The sequence below is a fragment of the Apteryx rowi genome, unplaced genomic scaffold, assembly GCF_003343035.1.
Source record: "Apteryx rowi isolate R43461 unplaced genomic scaffold, aptRow1 scaffold_446, whole genome shotgun sequence".
NCBI lineage: Eukaryota > Metazoa > Chordata > Aves > Apterygiformes > Apterygidae > Apteryx > Apteryx rowi.
Window position 1 is genome coordinate 1 of NW_020450701.1, and position 18,323 is coordinate 18,323.

The 18,323-nt window shown below is 41.7% G+C and overlaps 1 protein-coding gene and 1 non-coding gene across 2 annotated transcripts; one reads left to right on the plus strand and one right to left on the minus strand.

Annotated features, from left to right (window-relative positions):
• Nucleotides 1–324: 324 nt before the first annotated feature.
• Nucleotides 325–397, minus strand: TRNAA-AGC. The gene has a single exon. It is a non-coding gene; the product is annotated as a tRNA-Ala (tRNA).
• Nucleotides 398–2,537: 2,140 nt separating this feature from the next.
• DNAJC5B (DnaJ heat shock protein family (Hsp40) member C5 beta) lies at nucleotides 2,538–14,473 on the plus strand (the record flags this gene model as incomplete). Its single annotated transcript, XM_026077044.1, has 4 exons — nucleotides 2,538–2,598; nucleotides 3,663–3,876; nucleotides 8,063–8,237; nucleotides 14,379–14,473. Coding segments are annotated over 4 exons (545 nt in total), but the record flags the coding sequence as incomplete, so codon positions are not given.
• Nucleotides 14,474–18,323: the final 3,850 nt, after the last annotated feature.

Sequence of the window (18,323 nt, forward strand, 5' to 3'; positions counted from 1 at the left end):
GCCCTCAGCCGCTTCTCACTGAGCTAGCGCTCCACCATCTCGGTGTGCCTCTGCGGCACTCGCTCCACTTGATCGATGGCTTTCTTGTGCTGGGGGCCCCCAACGCTGGATGCAGCATGGTAGATGCCATCCTGGAAGTGCCGAGCCAAGGGGGACAGTCTCTTCCCTCGGTGGTGTACTGGCTGCGCTGCTCTTGACACAGCGCGGGCTGCTGTGGCCCTCTTTGCAGCCCAGGCACCCTGGTGCTGGCCCCCTGCAACTTTCACAGGGCCCCGGCCGGAGGGGAGAGATGCTCTTGGCCACGTGAAGGGGAATGAAAAGCTTTGGAGAATGCGGGCATCGATCCCGCTGCCTCTCACATGCTAAGCGAGCGCTCTACCACTTGAGCTAATTCCCCGGCCCACAGCCAGCCCCTTCCTTCCTCTCGGTGTCCCCCGTGCCCACCCCTGCCCTGTGCTGCCCTGCCGGCAAAGCCTTGGCCTCCCATTATCAATCTTTTTATGCCCCAGGTCTTTTCAGGTAGCCCTGCATCTCTGTGTCTCGTCCACAAAATCCCTCACCTTGATGGTGCAACAGCTCATTTCTTCCTCCTTATCACCTATCTCCCTTGGAATCCTCACACTATTTGCTTATGTCTAGGATTGTTTTGGTCCCAAGCTCAGGAAGGACAGGAGCCTTCATCATGAGAAGAGGCTTTGTTGGAAAACAGCCATCCTTTTGGTTTGGGAAGGAACCAGCACACCCTTATGTTCATTTTATTCTCTTTGTTTGGCTTCTTCTGTCTTCTGTACTCATAACCATTATTTCTGCAGTGCTAGAAATTTCATTTTTTCCAGAAAGTCACAGGGAAGCTTCTGTATATTTGATACCTTATCTTGTGTTAGGTATTTCCTGTCCGTGTTTTATTGTTTCCTGGGCTGGAGCTAATGGAGTCCTTTCTCTCATTTATATGAATTGCATTAGCAGTGTATATATCTTTTTCCCATTAGTAAATTATTACCTAATTTGTATATGTCATCTTGGGGGGGGCATTTTTTGTTAGTGTAATATTTTTAGTGAAGACAGTTTCCCATATCCAAAGGAAGAACATGTTTTTTTCTTAACAGTACTATGTTGAAAGTAAAGCTTAGGTAAAACAATACTAAGCTGAAGTGGAGTGTGTAACATTTTTTTTCAAAATCTTTGTTTTAATGAAACTACTGGGGATCTGGGGAGGGCAGCAGAGGTCTTTGGCTTTGTTAGTTGTTGGAAAAGAAAGAAAGGCCAGAGATTCATTGTCTGATCCTTGTAGCCAAGCAAGAGTTTTGAAATTAATACCTCTCCCATTTTTCATTCTGATTGCTGGGTTTTGTTTTCAGCTAAGAAAAGAGATAGGTTGCATAAGATACTTGAATACTTGGATGGCATATTATGTCATTAGTCATGCAAGAATTAGCTTGTTTTTCCAGTTCTCCTATTTCATTTTTTATTATGTATTTAAGGTACCACATGCACAATATATTAAATATGACTGAACATGAGCCATTTGTGCTATTAGAAACATGTTTTTAAGAAGTTATTTATGATCTATGAGAAGATGACTTGAGTTCAGTATACAGACCTGAGGAGATGATTGGCAGAGGCTATTCCTAGGCGCATATCAATCTAGATATTGGCAGAATATCTCCAAAGAAGGAACTGTAGTCAGGAGCAAAGTGATTGCATTTTACTGGGAGAATAACTCGTACTGGGACTTCAGTGGAAAGTCAAGCAGTACCCCACTCTGAAACTAAATCTGATACAATAAGTGTGGACATACTGCTTTCACACCAGAAATAATATTTTTTGCCATTATGGGCATGGCTAGCTCCTGAAACACTCTGAGAGAATATTTACAAAATGCATTCACTGCAACAGAGCTTGACTTAGATGGGAATCAGCGAATTTAGCTTTTGTTGCCACTAGAGGTCAACACTAGTCATTAAATAAATGTTCTGGAAAAATCCTATTGTCACTTCTTCGGAGGGAATGGAGATTTTCAAAAAGATACAGTTATGTGTATGCTGCTTTTGCAGGTAGGTGTGATCTCACATTGCCAGTGCTCCAATGTGGTTGGAAGCAAACCACTTCTTCTTCAAAAGTTGTGATTCCCCAGCACTGTCCTTAAGCCACCAATCCCACACTATTCCTTTCAAACTGCTTCTGTACTCATGTGAGTACAGAGGAAAACACAGTACTGAGCCCTGCCCCAGCAAAAGCTGGGACACTAGCATAAATCATCCAAAACTCTTGACAATCAGCTTCCACTGTTTTAAAGACCATCCCAGAAGTGGGATAGTGGTGAGTTAGGCCCAAAGCAAGACATCCATTTGAAACTGGGGCTAACTCACTCTACTTTTCCATCCTGTACTTCAGAAAGATAATTCCTTTCTACTGCAACTCCTAATTCTGTTTTCCATTATCCCTGTCTGGGTTTCTGCAAATGCAGACACTGTTTATAAAATTAATATATCTATCAATATGCAATCAAATACTGAATTTCCTTTGCTGTAAAGAAGGTAGTTTTGATGAAATAAACAGTGCAATTCATGTTTTAAATGACCTTTTAAAATCTTTCCTGTGCTGAAAGCTACTAAATGATGCAAATCAGTTGGTAAACATAATGCAACAAATATGCTTAATTTATTATCATGCTAAAATCTATGCTTTTAGCATGCATTGCTTTCTCCCTTAGCTTGGTAGCTGACTAGGTATCAATACACAAAGTCTGGGCTTTAGTGTAATAGGAACACCTGTTTCGCAAATACTTTCAGTATGGCAGTGCCATGCAAGGAGAAAAATGGTTTTCTATATTATTCTATTTGTGGGCCTGACAAAACTCCCTTTTATGAACTAGGGTGGATTGATAGTCCTTGGGAGGAAAGTTGGATCAGAGTCTCTACATTTGAAGGGCCAGTGTACTTCTTGTAAGAGAGAGTCAGAAATACTGAGAGGTGAGAAATCTGCATTTTAATATACTGAAAGGTCTATTTAATGGTTTATATGTCTACCACACTTGCTTAAATGAGACTTTGCCATTGAGTTTTATATGAGCAGCAATGTTATTAAAAGCTTCTTTTTTTTATACTGTCAATGTTACAGATGTCAGTGTGAGACATATTCCCGTGAGGAAGCCACCCTGGGCGCTACCGAGTGCAGTCTGGCATAGGAAGTCGCCAGTGAAAGCAGGCAGGGCATTCCCACTTACTGGTGCTGCACCTGCCCTCTCCCGAGACCTTTTCTCTAGGAAACTGCGAAAAGCCAGTAGCAAGTGGCAGATAGTCTTATTCTGTACAGACATTCCCATAATTTTATATAGAGGGCTGCCAACTATTTTAGCAGGATATTTACAGTTCCTCCAGAAAACAACCTGCCTACTCAAGATGCAGTCCTCCTCCGAGGCTGTTTTACAAACCAGATTATTTGTTTCAGCTTTGCATCACTTTCCTTCCACTGAATCCTCTGTGTACATTAGAACTGGGAAAAAAGAAGGTAGAGACTGAACATACTGTTCAAAGCAAGTATGTCCCTACTAAAATATTTTGTAATATTTTGTAATATTTTGTAAGCATCTGTATACATACATATATATACACAAACATATATAGATGTTTCTTCCTTCTGTTTTTTTTTTCATGTTTAAGAAAATTGGCTCTGAAATATCATCCTGACAAGAATCCTGACAATCCAGAGGCTGCAGAAAAATTTAAAGAGATCAACAGTGCTCATGCAACACTGACTGATCTGTCCAAGAGAAACATATATGACAAATATGGATCATTAGGGCTCTATGTGGCTGAACAGTTTGGTGAAGAAAATGTTAACACGTACTTCATGCTCTCAAGCTGGTGGGCAAAGGTAAGCTGCTATTTTCTGTTAAAACTCAAATGTTAAAATGCACATGGTACACAGGCACTCTTTACATCCACAAAGAGCTCCCTGAAAAACATGGTCTCTTTACAGGCTTAACAAATGGTAGGATCAGAATCTAAAACACTGCTAAAGGCTTAATTAAACAATAACATATCTGGAAAATTGACAGAGGCAGAATGTAGCATCAGCTCAGAAAAAGGGCTAATACAGAATGTTTTCTTTTTCTTTTTAACTTAGTAAATAGTTAAACAGAGTGCATGTTTTGTAACACTTTCAGACATTAATTAGATTTGAATCTGGTGCTCCAGGTTAATTTTGACTTTCTTTTCAATAATGACTAAATAAAATGACTCATTGTTCAAAAATAAGAAGTCCYACTTATGTGACAACCAGTTAATAAGTTATTACAGTACAAATTTAGCTATGTTCTTTGCTATATATAGCACACAGCATAAGTAAGCAATAATAATACATAACACTGTGTGATTATGGTGTCATATATGTGCCCTGTTGTTGCTTGGTGAGGGGGTGAGAGAAAGGAAGTGGAAGAAAAGGTGAGAACTGTGGAGTAGAGGAAGAGATCAGGAAAGGAAGAGAATGATGCATCATAAACTGGCATATTGCTCAAGGAAAAATACATCATGGAGTGCTCTAGTAATTAAAGAATTTTGTTCCTGTGCTCTCTTATGTCATTGTTGTCCTTTGGTGTTTACATATGTCAAATTCTAGTGTTTCAGCAAGTGCTGAAATGTTACAGAAATGTGACAAGCCAATAGCATTGCAAATGTGCAAAATCCATGTTTTCCCCACTTATTTCCAACAATAAAATCACAGGAAAGCAAGGACTGTGCTAGAAAAAATAGGAAAATGGTCTATATTGTGTGAACTAAGTATGCTATGACAACTTTGATCTGAGGACTTTTGAGTATAGATTCCTATGTTCATCACAAATCAGGCCAGTATTTCACTGTCTCCACAGTCCCCTCTCACCAGAGCCCGACTTGGGCAGTTCTGTGGGTCTAGGGAGCCATAATTTGTATACTGAGTTAGTATGAGATGGAAACTGCTCAAATGCAGAATAGGAAATGAAACTAATGAACAAAATACTGGTGCTTAAATTACACTTGCAAAGTTGCAGTTGCATCCTCAAAACCAAAACTGAAGGCTGCCTGCTTGCTGCTGCTGTAGCTGACTTGCTGCAAGCTGGACTCCCTTCTGCAGTTGGTTTCTTCTGCTGCTGAATCATTCCCTGTTTTCTTTGCTGTCTGTTCACCCTCTTCTTCAGCCTCTTTGCCCCAGCTCAGATGCCAGGAAGCATTTTCTCAGAGCTCAGAGAGCAACAGTATTGACCCCTTCAACAGTGCCAATTTTTTGCTTTTATTTCTTCTGCTTACCAACTTTTAATGGAGATTCTATGAAGTATAAAATCCTCTGCGGTTAGAAGRTTAGGAACAGAGATAACTGCTGTAGCTTTGACTCATAAGAAGAGGAGTGCTGAGTACAGAGAGAATCTACTAAGTCCCTAAACAGCTAAAGGAGGAATGGGTGGATTGTTTGAAGGGAATTTTATGCTGGCGATGAGAAGAGATTAGCTGCGAAACTGAATATCCCAGCAAAATTAATCATTGCTTTCTGTATTTTCAGAATTCCATGCAAAATATCCAAGAAAAGATCCAAAATGTGTATACAGAATCATCTGAAGCTTGTCACAGATGGTCTCCCTATCTCTCCCCCAACCCATAATCTTGTCACCTCCAAAACATAAACAGGTCACCAAGTGCTTTTGTCAAGCTGAACTCAATCTTCTTCCCATCTCTCTCACTATCCTCATCTCTTTTTTCTCACACATAAATGCTGGGTTAGTTTCAGGTTTTTACTGGCTGTCATAATACTATCTGAATCTGACAGCAGATGATCTCTGGACCTGTATTTTTTTCCCATTCTGGTTCAAAGAGGATAGCAACCACAACTTTTGCTAGTTTTCTTCCTCTTCAGCTACTGAACTTTCTGGCAAATCCTCTTCCCTATCACACTCATACTCAGAAAATCTGACAATCATGAAGAGATGAATCACTAAATGTAAAGAAACTCAAACGAAAGGAGAAATGCAAAGTGAAAATGATTATTTTGGGCAATACTGGACTTCTTAGCAGGCACATCAAACTGGGAACATGCTAACATGCATAATGGGTACTTCTTTGTAGTTTTAAATGTTTCTCCACTGACAGGGGTGGCATGTGGTCATTTAACTATTTTATCAAAACGCAGTTCTCCCTGTACCATGAAGACTGTACACTGATCACATCAGTGCTAATCTGATTCCTGATTCACCAACTGTATGATATCATAAACAGGAAATCTTGATACGTATAAGACAGTGTTGTGTGATGTGCTCAGAGAGKTTTTTTCACTCTATGCACTTTTGTTCCACCCTTGTTCACGCAATGAAAATGGGGGGGGGGGGGGGGTTCTCCATTACTGCATAAATGATAAACTGTCAAATAACTTATTTTAGGGGTTCCTGGATTTCTAACAGGTTTAAATATCAGTTAGAAGAAAAAACCTTTTAAATCAGTATGTCTGAGTCCTCCTTGTCTTTTAAAAGAATCTCATTCACTCTGGATATATCTGTGGGTAAAATGGATTGTCATTGGCTTTGCACTTGCAAATACATAAATGGTTAATATTAAGCATGTAAATAGTGTTATTAGCTTCAAAGATGCTCTAATTATTCCATGCTAACGTTGCCTGAGACATGCATATGTAACTGAGTGTTATTTACACAGACATTTGTGCTTTCTTTCTTCTTCAGCAGCTTATTTTCTTCTGAACATAACAAATAATTGGCAAGAGTCCTTAAATCAAACTGTATTTGTTGAAGAGCAGTCCGTATGTGTAACTATAATGCTAAAGCCAGGCTATTCCTTCATGTTAACTCATATATATCTGGTTGCCATGAAGTTTTGCTGACCTTACACACATTTATTCCACATATCAGCTTTGATTCCTCTTTCAGGAACTTTATTGGCTCAGCTTTGCTCTTACACCAATATGTGCAAAAAGAAAGGTGGATGTCTCACCTTTGCCACAAACCTCTTCCTGTAGTCCTGGGTAGAGCCAGGGCTCTACCCCTGCACTCCAGGGTAGGAGCCGGACTGCTTGTCTTGCCTGTTTGGAGGCCCCAGCAGTAGTGCCAGCCTGAGGAATCCCCTCTCCAGCCTCCCCATCCCATTGCTGTACCACAGCATACAGCCCCCAGCAGAAGTATTTGTGGAGCTGTGTTGTGAACCCAGCAGCAAACTGATCTGGATGAAGAAAAGCTCTGTGAATAAAAGTTTGTCAGCTTTTGAATCTGGATCAGGTCTCTGGTCTTGGTCACAAACAGTTGTGCTGGCTGCACTTTGGGGCAGGAGCAAGCAGAGGGACACGAAGATGGGAACTTCTTGTTCCTGTTTCGCTGCCAAAGTCCCCAGATCAAGCAATCACAGCCTGAGGAGTCTAATTTAGTTGTTCATCTCCATGATCCTGCATAGGCTAATGGGGAAAGAGAGACATCTCCAATGGGCAATTCAAATCCTCCCGGGGTTGAATCACTCTCTGAAGGACTTATAACTTTCCACTGACTATGTGGGGAGCCCACAGAGACTACAGTCCTAATTTAGAAACTTTAGTTCCATGCCTAAAGTTATGTGGGATGCATCTGGGTCTTTGCTTCTTTTTCTCTCGGGTTTGTTATTGACAAGAATCTGCCAGTAAATAAGTGTTTGCAAAAAAGATCTTGGGCAAATGAGTCATTTTTAAGATGGAAATGAGTCATTTTAAGGTGGGTGGGGTTTTACATACTGCCTGAAAGTTTTTTCTGATGGCCTTCAGCTGAAGACAGACTTTCAAGAGTTTGGCATGTGGGGGCCTGCTTGCTGTCGAATTCTTTGTAAACATGGTCCTGCGTGTCAAGTAGGAGCTGGTGGGTTAGGAGGACTCTGCAAGATCTGGCCCTTATTTAGGCACTTGACTGGCAGTTGACTCTTCTAAAATCTGGCTCTAATTGTGCCTGCAGAGCACTTGGAAATCTGAGTTCCTTTGACAATCTCCCTTCTGCTGTAACAGACTGTCATGCGTTTCAGGAAGTTCATTGCTCATGGGGTTTTCCTCACCACTTTGTTTAATCTAGGGCCTGTTTGCAGTCTGTGGCCTGTTGACGGGCTGTTACTTTTGCTGCTGCCTGTGCTGCTGTTTCAACTGCTGCTGTGGAAAATGTAAACCCAAAGCACCAGAAGGGGAAGAGCAGGAGTTCTGTGTGTCTCCAGAGGATCTGGAGGAGCAAATTAAGACCGACATGGAAAGAGGTGTGTATTTTAGGAACTTACTGTGTGGCAAAACTGTTCAAAATAATCTTTAAATCCTGTAGGCCAGATGTTCTTCTCATAAAACTGAGGTTGCTTCCAGACATCAGTGGAAATGTGCTAATTCACTCCAGCTAACATTATGACCTGGTGAACCTTCCAAGTTGCACATTGATGAAAAACTAAACTTATGGCACTGAAATGTCCCCTATGTCTCTTATTTTCTTGATTAGGCACATAAACATTAAAAGTTCCAGCACTCATCTTCAGAGAAGACGCTCACCCCACACACGTACCCTCACACCCCATTGATTCATATCCTAGATCCTACACTTGTGCATTAGGCTCTGGCTGGGCTGTTCCTTGCCACATCTAATCTGCCCAAATCAGTATAATTATTCAATTTTTCCTCATGTAAAATTTATCACTGACTGTAATGGACCACCTGTATCCATTCAAGAAAGGGCTTCAAGAAAAGAAGCAAAGTTTCTAACAGGAAGGTTGCACAATAACCTGAGGCAGTCTAAATCCAAGCTTGAGCTAGCTAAATGCCATGTTCCTGTCCTTTTCCCATCCACAACCCACCTCAGGCTGCTTTCTTTTCCGAACTGGCAGTAGCGATCCTGCTGCCTTACAATGAGCCAGATCGTGGATATGATTCACAGAATCACAGAACGGTTGAGATTGGAAGGGACCTCTGGAGATCGTCTAAATACAACCCCCCTGCTCAAGCAGGGTCACCTAGAGCACATTGCACAGGATTGCATCCAGGCGGGTTTTGAATATCTCCAGAGAAGGAGACTCCACAACCTCTCGGGGCAACCTGCTCCAGGGTTCTGTCACCCTCACAGTGAAAAAGTTTTTCCTCATGTTCAGATGGAATTGTCTGTGTTTCAGTTTGTGCCCGTTGCCTCGCGTCCTGTCGCTGGGCACCACTGAAAAGAGTCTGGTCCCATCCTCTCGACACCCTCCCTTCAGATACCTGTACACGTTGATAAGATCTCCTCTCAGCCTTCTCTTCTCTAGGCTAAACAGGCCCAGCTCTCTCAGCCTTTCCTCATAAGAGTTCCCTAATCATCTTTGTAGCCCTTTGCTGGACTTGCTCCAGTACTGCCATATCTCTCTTGTACTGGGGAGCCCAGAACTGGACACAACTAGATGAAACTGGACACATCCAGATGAAAACTAATCCTACCAAACAAGTGAATCATTTTCTGACAGTTTAACTCCCTGCTATGCCTCTCTGTGGGACAAGCCACTTGCTAATGCCAACTCAAAGAGAGGAGCAAGAGCTCACGGCCAGGCACATGGAGGTGGAGGGAGCAGGACCCCCCTGCTGCAGCAGGAAGCCCTCTTTTCTCAGCTTAGCTGTGTCCCCAGGCTGCAGTTACAGGTTTTAATTGATGAAGGGCTAAACAAAAGGATAATGGTGGTGATTTCTTAATTTGGCATTAGTGTGGGTTACATTGAGCAAAGAGACCTGTCCTAGTCTGCTGAAGTGAGGCAGAGTTTTGTCTTTACCTTCAGTGGAAGCAGGAGCATCCCAAAACTTTGAGATGTAGCACACTTGCAGGACAGGCTGAGAGATGCAGGCATCTGGATAAGAACTATGCCACTTTTCAGTTGCAAATTTGTATTAACTGTGATTAGCATTATGCTTTTTTTAGGAGAAAGGACCTAAGCAGTCAGCTCGCCCTTTCTATTTTCCATTGTTATGGAAGATCTTAGGCTGTTATATTCTTACGTTTTATTATACTTAAATTAGCACCGCCAGATTGCAAATGTCATGTTCCCCTAGCAGGAAGATTTTTTTTTCCCCTTTTCACACAAATTTACCCTTCCATAAATATGTAACAAAATGCTTGTAGTAGTTGAAACAAATGCTATTTATGTAACTGATATGCCAACGTGTGGTGGTGTTTTTAAATTGGTTTTGCCTAGAGACGTATCAAGGCAAAGTACAGTCATTTTAGGAATTGATCATACATGGTCAGTCTGTGCAAAGGCAACAAAAAATATCAGTGAAAGCTTTATGAGCGCAATACATTATTTGAAATAAGTGCAATGTATTGTAAGATAGTAGGCCCCTGGGAAGTGCAAATTTAAAATAGTTTTTGCTATTTATGGGTCTCTGACACCAAAGTCAAGTTTGAAATATGAAGAATGAACTTTGAAGGATAAGAATTTCTTAATTCAACATTTCTCTGCCTTTCTTGTAATTTGACATTTTCCTCTCTCTCAAAACCCACTACAAAATTCCCCAGTGCCAAGAAAAAGTTTGCTCCCTCCTTCCACCACCAGCGGTATTTATTGACGTGAGCTCAGTAATTTTAGGCCACCTTCCCATCCCTTTACTCCCACCAAGTTATCACTGCAATACCCTTTTTTTTTTAATTTAAAATGTTCAGAAAAGTACCAGCTTAAAAAAATAATAGAATGTGGAATTATATGGTTTAATATTTTGAAGGAGATACTAAGTATATAGGTAGAGCCTGAAGAAAACAAGCAATTTGTACCTCTCCCACCCTTCTCATCAGTTTCGTTACATATTCCTACCAACCAAAACCAGCTTGCCTGAGTTGATCAGAGCTATCTATATTTTAAAGTAAGATGAAAACAGAATAGCAAATCAGGAATAAAAGTAAAATCTTCATGAGGGAAGATAAAGTGAGCATCTTCAACCAAAAGGAAAATAGACACTGCATTTAGAAAAATGAATGGTTACAGGCTCAAGCTGCACATCCCCCAAAATTTAGGGATGCTGGCCAAAACAATGCAGCTGAGTTAGAATGGCATAGACTGGTACTAATTTAGGCTTTTACATCAGACATTTTCAAATTTTGTGCCATACAAATGAATACCCATGGCTGCCTTTATTTAAATAATAGAAATACTCCTGTAGGTAATTGAGAAACAGGCTGTAAACACTCCTGCAGCAGACTTCACTATGGAAGAGGAAATCATATTAGGATCCAAATTCTTTGCATGCCCTTTGCCCACAGGCTGGGCAGTCTAGCTGGTAATTAATTTCTGTGCTTCCTGCTGTCCCCAGTATATATATTATTGCTAGTCAGAACTCTTTTTACTAAGAATAAAACATAAATTCTCAAACTAAGGCCAATGTTTTGTAGTCAGTTATTGCCTTTCTGAAGAATGCAATATTGATGAAATGTCATAATTCCTGATGTTAACAACCTCTGCGAACAAGTCTCCACCAGTTCTTGCCACACTCGGTGGGAGCTGCTGGGAGCCAGTCATGCTACATGGGAAAAGGAATATGCATGTTGTGGGAGTTCGGAGATTTAGACTTCACCTTGTGAATTGGTGCAGCAGTGCTAATTTTCAGACCCCCTCACGCTTCTCTTTAACAAAATCCAGGTGTTTGTTACACAGTTGATTTCATTCCTCAAATCAACATACTACAAAACGTACTTCTTAGTAAAAAAAGAAATGTGAAGCAAAACATTCAATGTTACATTCCCTAAAATGTGAAAACAGAGAGAGCTGCCACTGAAATCAGCACAATCACTTGAAAGGCTTCTGTTCTGCTGGAATGGCATATTTCTCTAGATGAAAGTTTTATTGAAATATATTTGACTAGTTCAGTGCTCAACTTGTTGAATATCTGTCTGCATGGGATTCATTTTACAGCATTTACTTCCATGGGTAGTATCATCAACAGAAAGATTTGCAAGATCTGGCCTGCACTTAGATTACAGTGATTTCTTTTCATGACTATTGATTTGAATCATAGAAGGACTGAAGCCTAATGTACAATGCATGATCAATTTCCAAAATATATCTAATATTTGCATCATTACATTAAGAATATGACATTTATTAGAGTTCCAGATCAAACATGACATTAAAAAAGTATACAGTAGTGTAATTTTAATATAATACATGGCATAATATTACAGATAAACTGAGAAAATATACTGGCAGAGGGAAGTATGACTTCTCTGCAGCATGGATGTGTGGAGCTGTTCATTATTTTCCCTCACACATGCAGTTCAGATTGCCAGATTTTGCTTCTATTGAAGACAATGGCAAATCTTTTGTTGACTTTCATGGTCCCAGATGAGATCATGTTGAAATTTGGATTGCATTGGTACATAAGGGTGTAACAATGTACTCAAACAGTTTGTCAGGTTTGTTCTGCTCTCCTGTTTATCATCATAAGAACAAAGCAAGACATTTCTAGACCAACCTTCATTTTACAGAAAATCAAACCAGGGAGGAAAAAAAAAAAAGAAAAAAGAACCTGAATAACAAAATACTTTCCCAGCTCAGAAGCAATAAGTTTTTAGCACTTCATTGTCTCCTCCGCACTCCATATGATATCAATGTAGGCGAACAGTGAGCAAGAGCTATCTATAGAAAACAGTTTTAACTGTGAATTCTGCCGCACCTCCATTCTGCAGCTCTCCATTAACAGGCTATATTTGTACAGTTTATTATACTGTAGGTCCCTGTTCTGATTAAAAACATCATAAATCTTGGAAGAGTGCAGGCAGCAAAATACCTGGGGAAGGTGAAGGTGTCTAGTGAACTGTTCACAGATCAACTGGAAGCAATGTGACATATTTTCAGTGGGTCCTGTTCTTTTGTTGCACATCTGGGTATCACAGGAAAACTAACTGAGTAGTCTCTGCCCTCTATAAATGATCTTCCATAAAATGAGCAACTCGGAGGCAGCAGAGGGTGGGAGGGAATGCTGCTCAGAAATCTAGAAAATACTTAGCAACTTAAAAATGGATTACAACTGCCAAACTAATCTGAACCAGAGCTGAGCTCCAAACAGTAATTACTCATATACTTTTAGAAGTTATGAAACATGTCTGTCTCTGACCTTGTGTCTAAATGTGGAATTGCCCATACAGAGAAGCTGCTTAGCATTTAATCATTCTTGCCTTTCACCTTGACAGAGTCAAGGTTGTTCTACCCCCACTGAGGGGAAGCCGTATGGCATGCAATTAGATTCCTGCTCTGGGTTAAGTTACTCTTATACATTACATCTTTTGCCCACCATTCATCCTATCAACTGTCATGTAAACAGGAGGAAATGTCAGGTGTGTTTTTTCCTAAACATTCGGTCATTTGGGAAAAAAAAAGTCATCATGCAAATTCAATTAATGCAAAGCCTGTGCTAAAATCAGGAGCTAGGTAAGCCAAAACTTTTCTTATAAAATCACTGCACTGAGATTGCTGAACCTTTAATAGGCAGTTTCTGAGAGCTGAGCCCCCCCTCCCAAAAAAGTGGGATAGAAAGAGGCCCAGGAGAAGGGCACCCAAACCCTGGCCAGCATCATAATAGACAAAAGAGCCATTAGTGGACTCTGTAAGGACTTAACTTTTCTCCACTCTCCAACAAGTGCATTTTTTTCAGATATATTGAAAAAACAAACATATAGCTGAATGTAATGAAAAAGTACTAAATAATAAGGATTTATATAGTGATAATATGAAATTTTGCCCGTTTCAGAAGTTTTGCCACTCATTAGAACAGTAGTTCTCAAAATCCAATTGTAAATATATTATTATAGGATTTCTAAAATGCAATTTAGCATTTTTATATAGCTTGCTGGCTTTCAGGATGGATGTGATTTCTTCACTCTCAAGTATATTACTACTCACGTGGAGTTTTTTTCCTTTTAACTCTCTTCTTTCTTTACTGTTAACTTTGTATTCTTCAAGACTCATTTCAAGCCCATTCTTGCAAGCACTGTCAAGGTTAGTGCTTGCATGCTGAGTCACAACAGCACTTGTTATATTCAGACATTTGCAGGAAGCAATCTCTTGCAATTGGACAAGCAGGGACCCTTATCTTGCAATCTTTGCAAAGCAATAGGTGAAGCTATGGTCCAATTTAATAACAACAACAACAATAGTCATCCTGAGATCCGCCAATAAACATGGATAAGGTGTAAGAGCATTTGCAGGCTCTGTGTGGACATCACCTCTCTTTAGTACGCGCACTGCTGTCTGTAATGTGGTGCTGCAGGCCTTAGTCACCAAGGAAGCCAAGATTTAGCTGTAGCCAAAACCGCAGATGAAATGTTCTGGTGCTAGCAAGAAGTTTCACTTCTGTATCAAATGAAAGATGCTTAAAGGGTTTTTTTTTTGTCTTCCTACCCACTTTAGATGGAGAAACTCCTATTGTGCTTCAGCCGACTAACRCAACTGAAAAAACCCAGCTCATCGGGGACAGCCATCGGAGCTACTGCACAGACTCCTAGAGGGGGGCAAGCGTGACCTGATGGCGCTTCCCAGTGAGTGCCGCAGTGAGCTAAGAGATGTGAAAAGCTCTGTAGCCTTTATCTGTATTTGCATTTTAAACTAAGCAGGGAAACCTGAAAGTAATTTCCTGTCAAGGCTGAATCTCCCTGTAATCCACTTTAAGTAGGTTCGTATCTATATYTTGTAGGGAGATACTTACAGTCAGTGTGATGCTGTATGGACCAGCATCCTGGTCTCTCATTGCTCAGCATGGCCTGTCACTCTAATAGTATTCCCTTTGATACGATTCCTCCTCACCTTGCCTCAGACCTGCCAGGCCCAGCCCCCAGTCCATCTCTGCACGTCCTGGCTCCGTCACTCCCTGCCCAGGAATGCTGCTTGTTTGCAGCAGTTTTGCTGGATATGAAATGTCCTTATGAGGGAGCCGCAGAGATGCTTTTTAGTAGACCTCAAAAGACAAGTCAGTAGCAGGGTGGATGAGGCTGGCTTTGCGAAAGAGGAAGAGCTCGTTGAAAAGCAGTTAGAGGCTTGCTGGGGCTGAACCCTGGCAATTCTAAATCTGAGTCAGAGTGCGGTGCTCCAGGACCGGTCTGTTGGTGGACAGATACAACACAGATCTCCAAATCTGGGACACTCATCCAGCCCCAGAAACACATGTATGCTCTGTGCATGCACACAGGCCAGTGTCTGCACAGGTTGCAAAACAAGGAGAAGGTGGGCAGAGGCGCCGTGAAGGGGGAGGCAGGTGGTGGGCTGCGCCATAGGAGCACCCCGAGAGCCTCTCCCCTCTCCCCCCAGTCGGGGATGGCCCCATGGCAAAGGTCTCCCATCCTTGCTGCCCCTTGCCAGCCGCCCAGGCCAAGCAGCCCCAGCTTTTCTGACTGCACCTGCAACCTACTGCAAACTGATTCCCAGCCAACAAGTTCCTGCTGACTTGCTTGTTCGGTTGCAGCCCTGGCTGTCTTCCCAGCCACCCCGCTGACACCGGGATGGAAGCCACGGTGCCCAGGCTGCACCTGGCCCACCGGAGCAGCCAGGACTTGGCAGGGAAGGGACGCAGCAGGAAGAGTGACCATCCTCTTCAGAGTCCTCTTCTTAGGTGCGAGTCCGGGTCTTCCCCTCTCCCCCAGGGAGAGCACACTGCACGATCTTTAAAAAATAGGCAGGGATGAGAAGCCTGTTAAATAGTATATCCTTGAATACACAGAATGCTCAGTTTTGAGCAAAAATGTGGTTGTTGCTTGTGTCCTTAAAATTAATCATCAGGTGTACCTCCAGCAAGTCAGTGGAATTACATATGGATACAGCTAAAGTAAGCATAAAGAAATTAGGCCCTTAATTTGCAAGAGCTAAAGGAGTATTTCTGAGATCTTAAACTTAGCACTTTACTGGTTTGATATAGCAGAGACAGCTGAAGTTCTTTTTATTGATTATGTTACATCAATCATTGTCAGTTCTGTACATTTGCTATTTTTGTTCCTCTAATCACAGTGCTGCAGTCCAAAGGGGGATGTAATGTACCACTAAATTATATACACCAGTGAATATATGTGTTAGTCAAAAGTGTAATTCTTTTCCTTAAAATTGTATTCTGTAGTTGTGAAACATTATTGTCTTCCTCCTGTTCTCACCTTTCACATCAAATGTCACTCAGTGGCAGCTAAATATATGAGAAATCAGTGTGTTTTATAGCACTAGCTATAACTCCAAAATTAAGAAATGCTACTTTTAACCCTTCTTTGAATATAATGCATGGATATTTTAAAAGCCATTGATACCAGGTTATACGTCTGTTCTCCTGGCACAGGCATTAGGGTCAGCTAATGCTCCTGTTATCCTTGGAAACAGCCCTAGTTTTTGCTTCAGCGAGAAGAGGCAAAGACCTGGCACTACTGGGGCAGTGCACGGGCAGGCGGCAGCTGCACCCCTCCTGTTAGTGGGCTGCTCTCTGGCCTCAGGTCCCTGCGTTCAGCTGCAAATAATTTTAGCGGTGACTCATATGTGCATAAATGCAGACCTGTCAGTTCTTGCTCTGAAACCATGAGGCGTTCTCTGACCCTCCCCTCCCTTGCCCCGCCACGGTGCCCGCCGGTCCCCCCCACGCAGCCCAGTGCCGCTGTCCTGCCTGCTCAACTGGGCGAGCGCCTGGAGCCGTGGCCGAGAGAAGGGCAGGCTTAGTGGCACCACCCTGCCGCTGACGAAACAGGACCCTGCAAGACCTGTCCCAGCAGTAGCCTAATGCCACAAACCTTCTCATCAGGCTTCTTATACATCGGGCTGCCAGTAACAGGAGTTGTCTGTGTGCCCATGGGCAGGGCACAGCCCCCTAGTCACGCACAGTACAGACACCAACACCCACAGCCCTAACCACACATCTTTTAGCTTTATTTGCTATTGCCTTTTGCATGGTGTTAATTCTGGTATACGATGTTACCACCACACCATGGAGTAGAGAGAGTATGTGGCACATAACACATTATACAGGATAAGGGATTTCCTAAGTTTCACTGTCTGGTAGAGAAATTTGCTGTGAAAGTGTGCAAATGCTACCTCGCGACTATTTCCAGCAGAGGTATCCAAAGATTACTGAAATCAAGGAAATGATTTCCATCAGCTTGAGTTGTACCCTAAGTCCTGTGTTTCTTATTCACTTTTTCTAAATGAGAGATTTTTCTTAGGAAAGATTTAGGACATGATATTGCAGCATGATTCAAATACGGACAAGCTGCCACATGTTTGCAAAGCTTTTTCACTGAAACAAGGATCTTTGCAGATAAACCACAATATATTATCTCAGTTAGCCAAAAACCTCAAAAATGAACCAATGACCAAGCCTCTGAATAGGATCTTCAGTATTTACAACTTAAAAATCTGGATGTCTGAACCCATGGTTTTGTTCCAAAAAGGCAACCTAGTTTTCAGAGCACCAGAATATTTGCCATGCTCACAGCTGTCAGGATCAGCTATTCTGAGGACACATGGAAAAAGGATGAGTAAGGATTTCAGGACTTAGCTCTTCAATGTGATTTTACTCATTTGTTTGCTTTTCAGAAAAGTTCCTAATGTGAACATAGCTATGCCTACATGTTTTTGTATAAAGTCCAGTTGCATTCCCATTAATCTTGTCAAAGCGTATGGTTCCTCACATTTTTATTCTGTTCTGCTACATTTATTTATATGTAAAGCACTATATATTCAAATTTACCTTTGCTGTCAAAAAATAAAAAGTCTGACTAATAAAGGCTGTATGTATGAACTGTAACATTCCCTTTACTTTTCCACACTATGAACAACATTATTCTAGTAGCAGCTAGAAAAGCTGTTGAGACCATGGTCCAAAATTACAGCTTTCCACCCTGACAAGTGATAAGTGACGGCTCAGCATTTCCCAGAAGAACTCAGTCTTGGGTTGCAGCAGATGAGCCTGTGTATGCAAAATAGCCAGAGGTAGAGCCACACACTGCAAATGCATCCTTTCTTTTATAATGCAGGATGCTCATCCGCATAAGAAAATTTAGCAATGTGATTACAAAGCTTTAACACAATAGTTTAATGACTTAAGTTCTTATATGGGATGATTTTCTGCAGCAAAGGGCCAGCGCAGCAAGTGAAATCCCGATGCTACTGAGGACAATGGCAGAACTGCCAGGAGCTTTGCTGAGGCTGGGACCTCATTTGGGGATTTTGCACCTGTCCAAGAGCCAGCGCAGAGTGCCAGACTTTCTGGGCCTGCTACATGACAGGAATATTTCTCACTACTATGGTATTCAGTCTCTGTGACCACTGAAGCCCAAGCATTTGAAAAATGCATAAGGGGCAACTGTTTTGGCTGAGCATATTCTCTAAGAT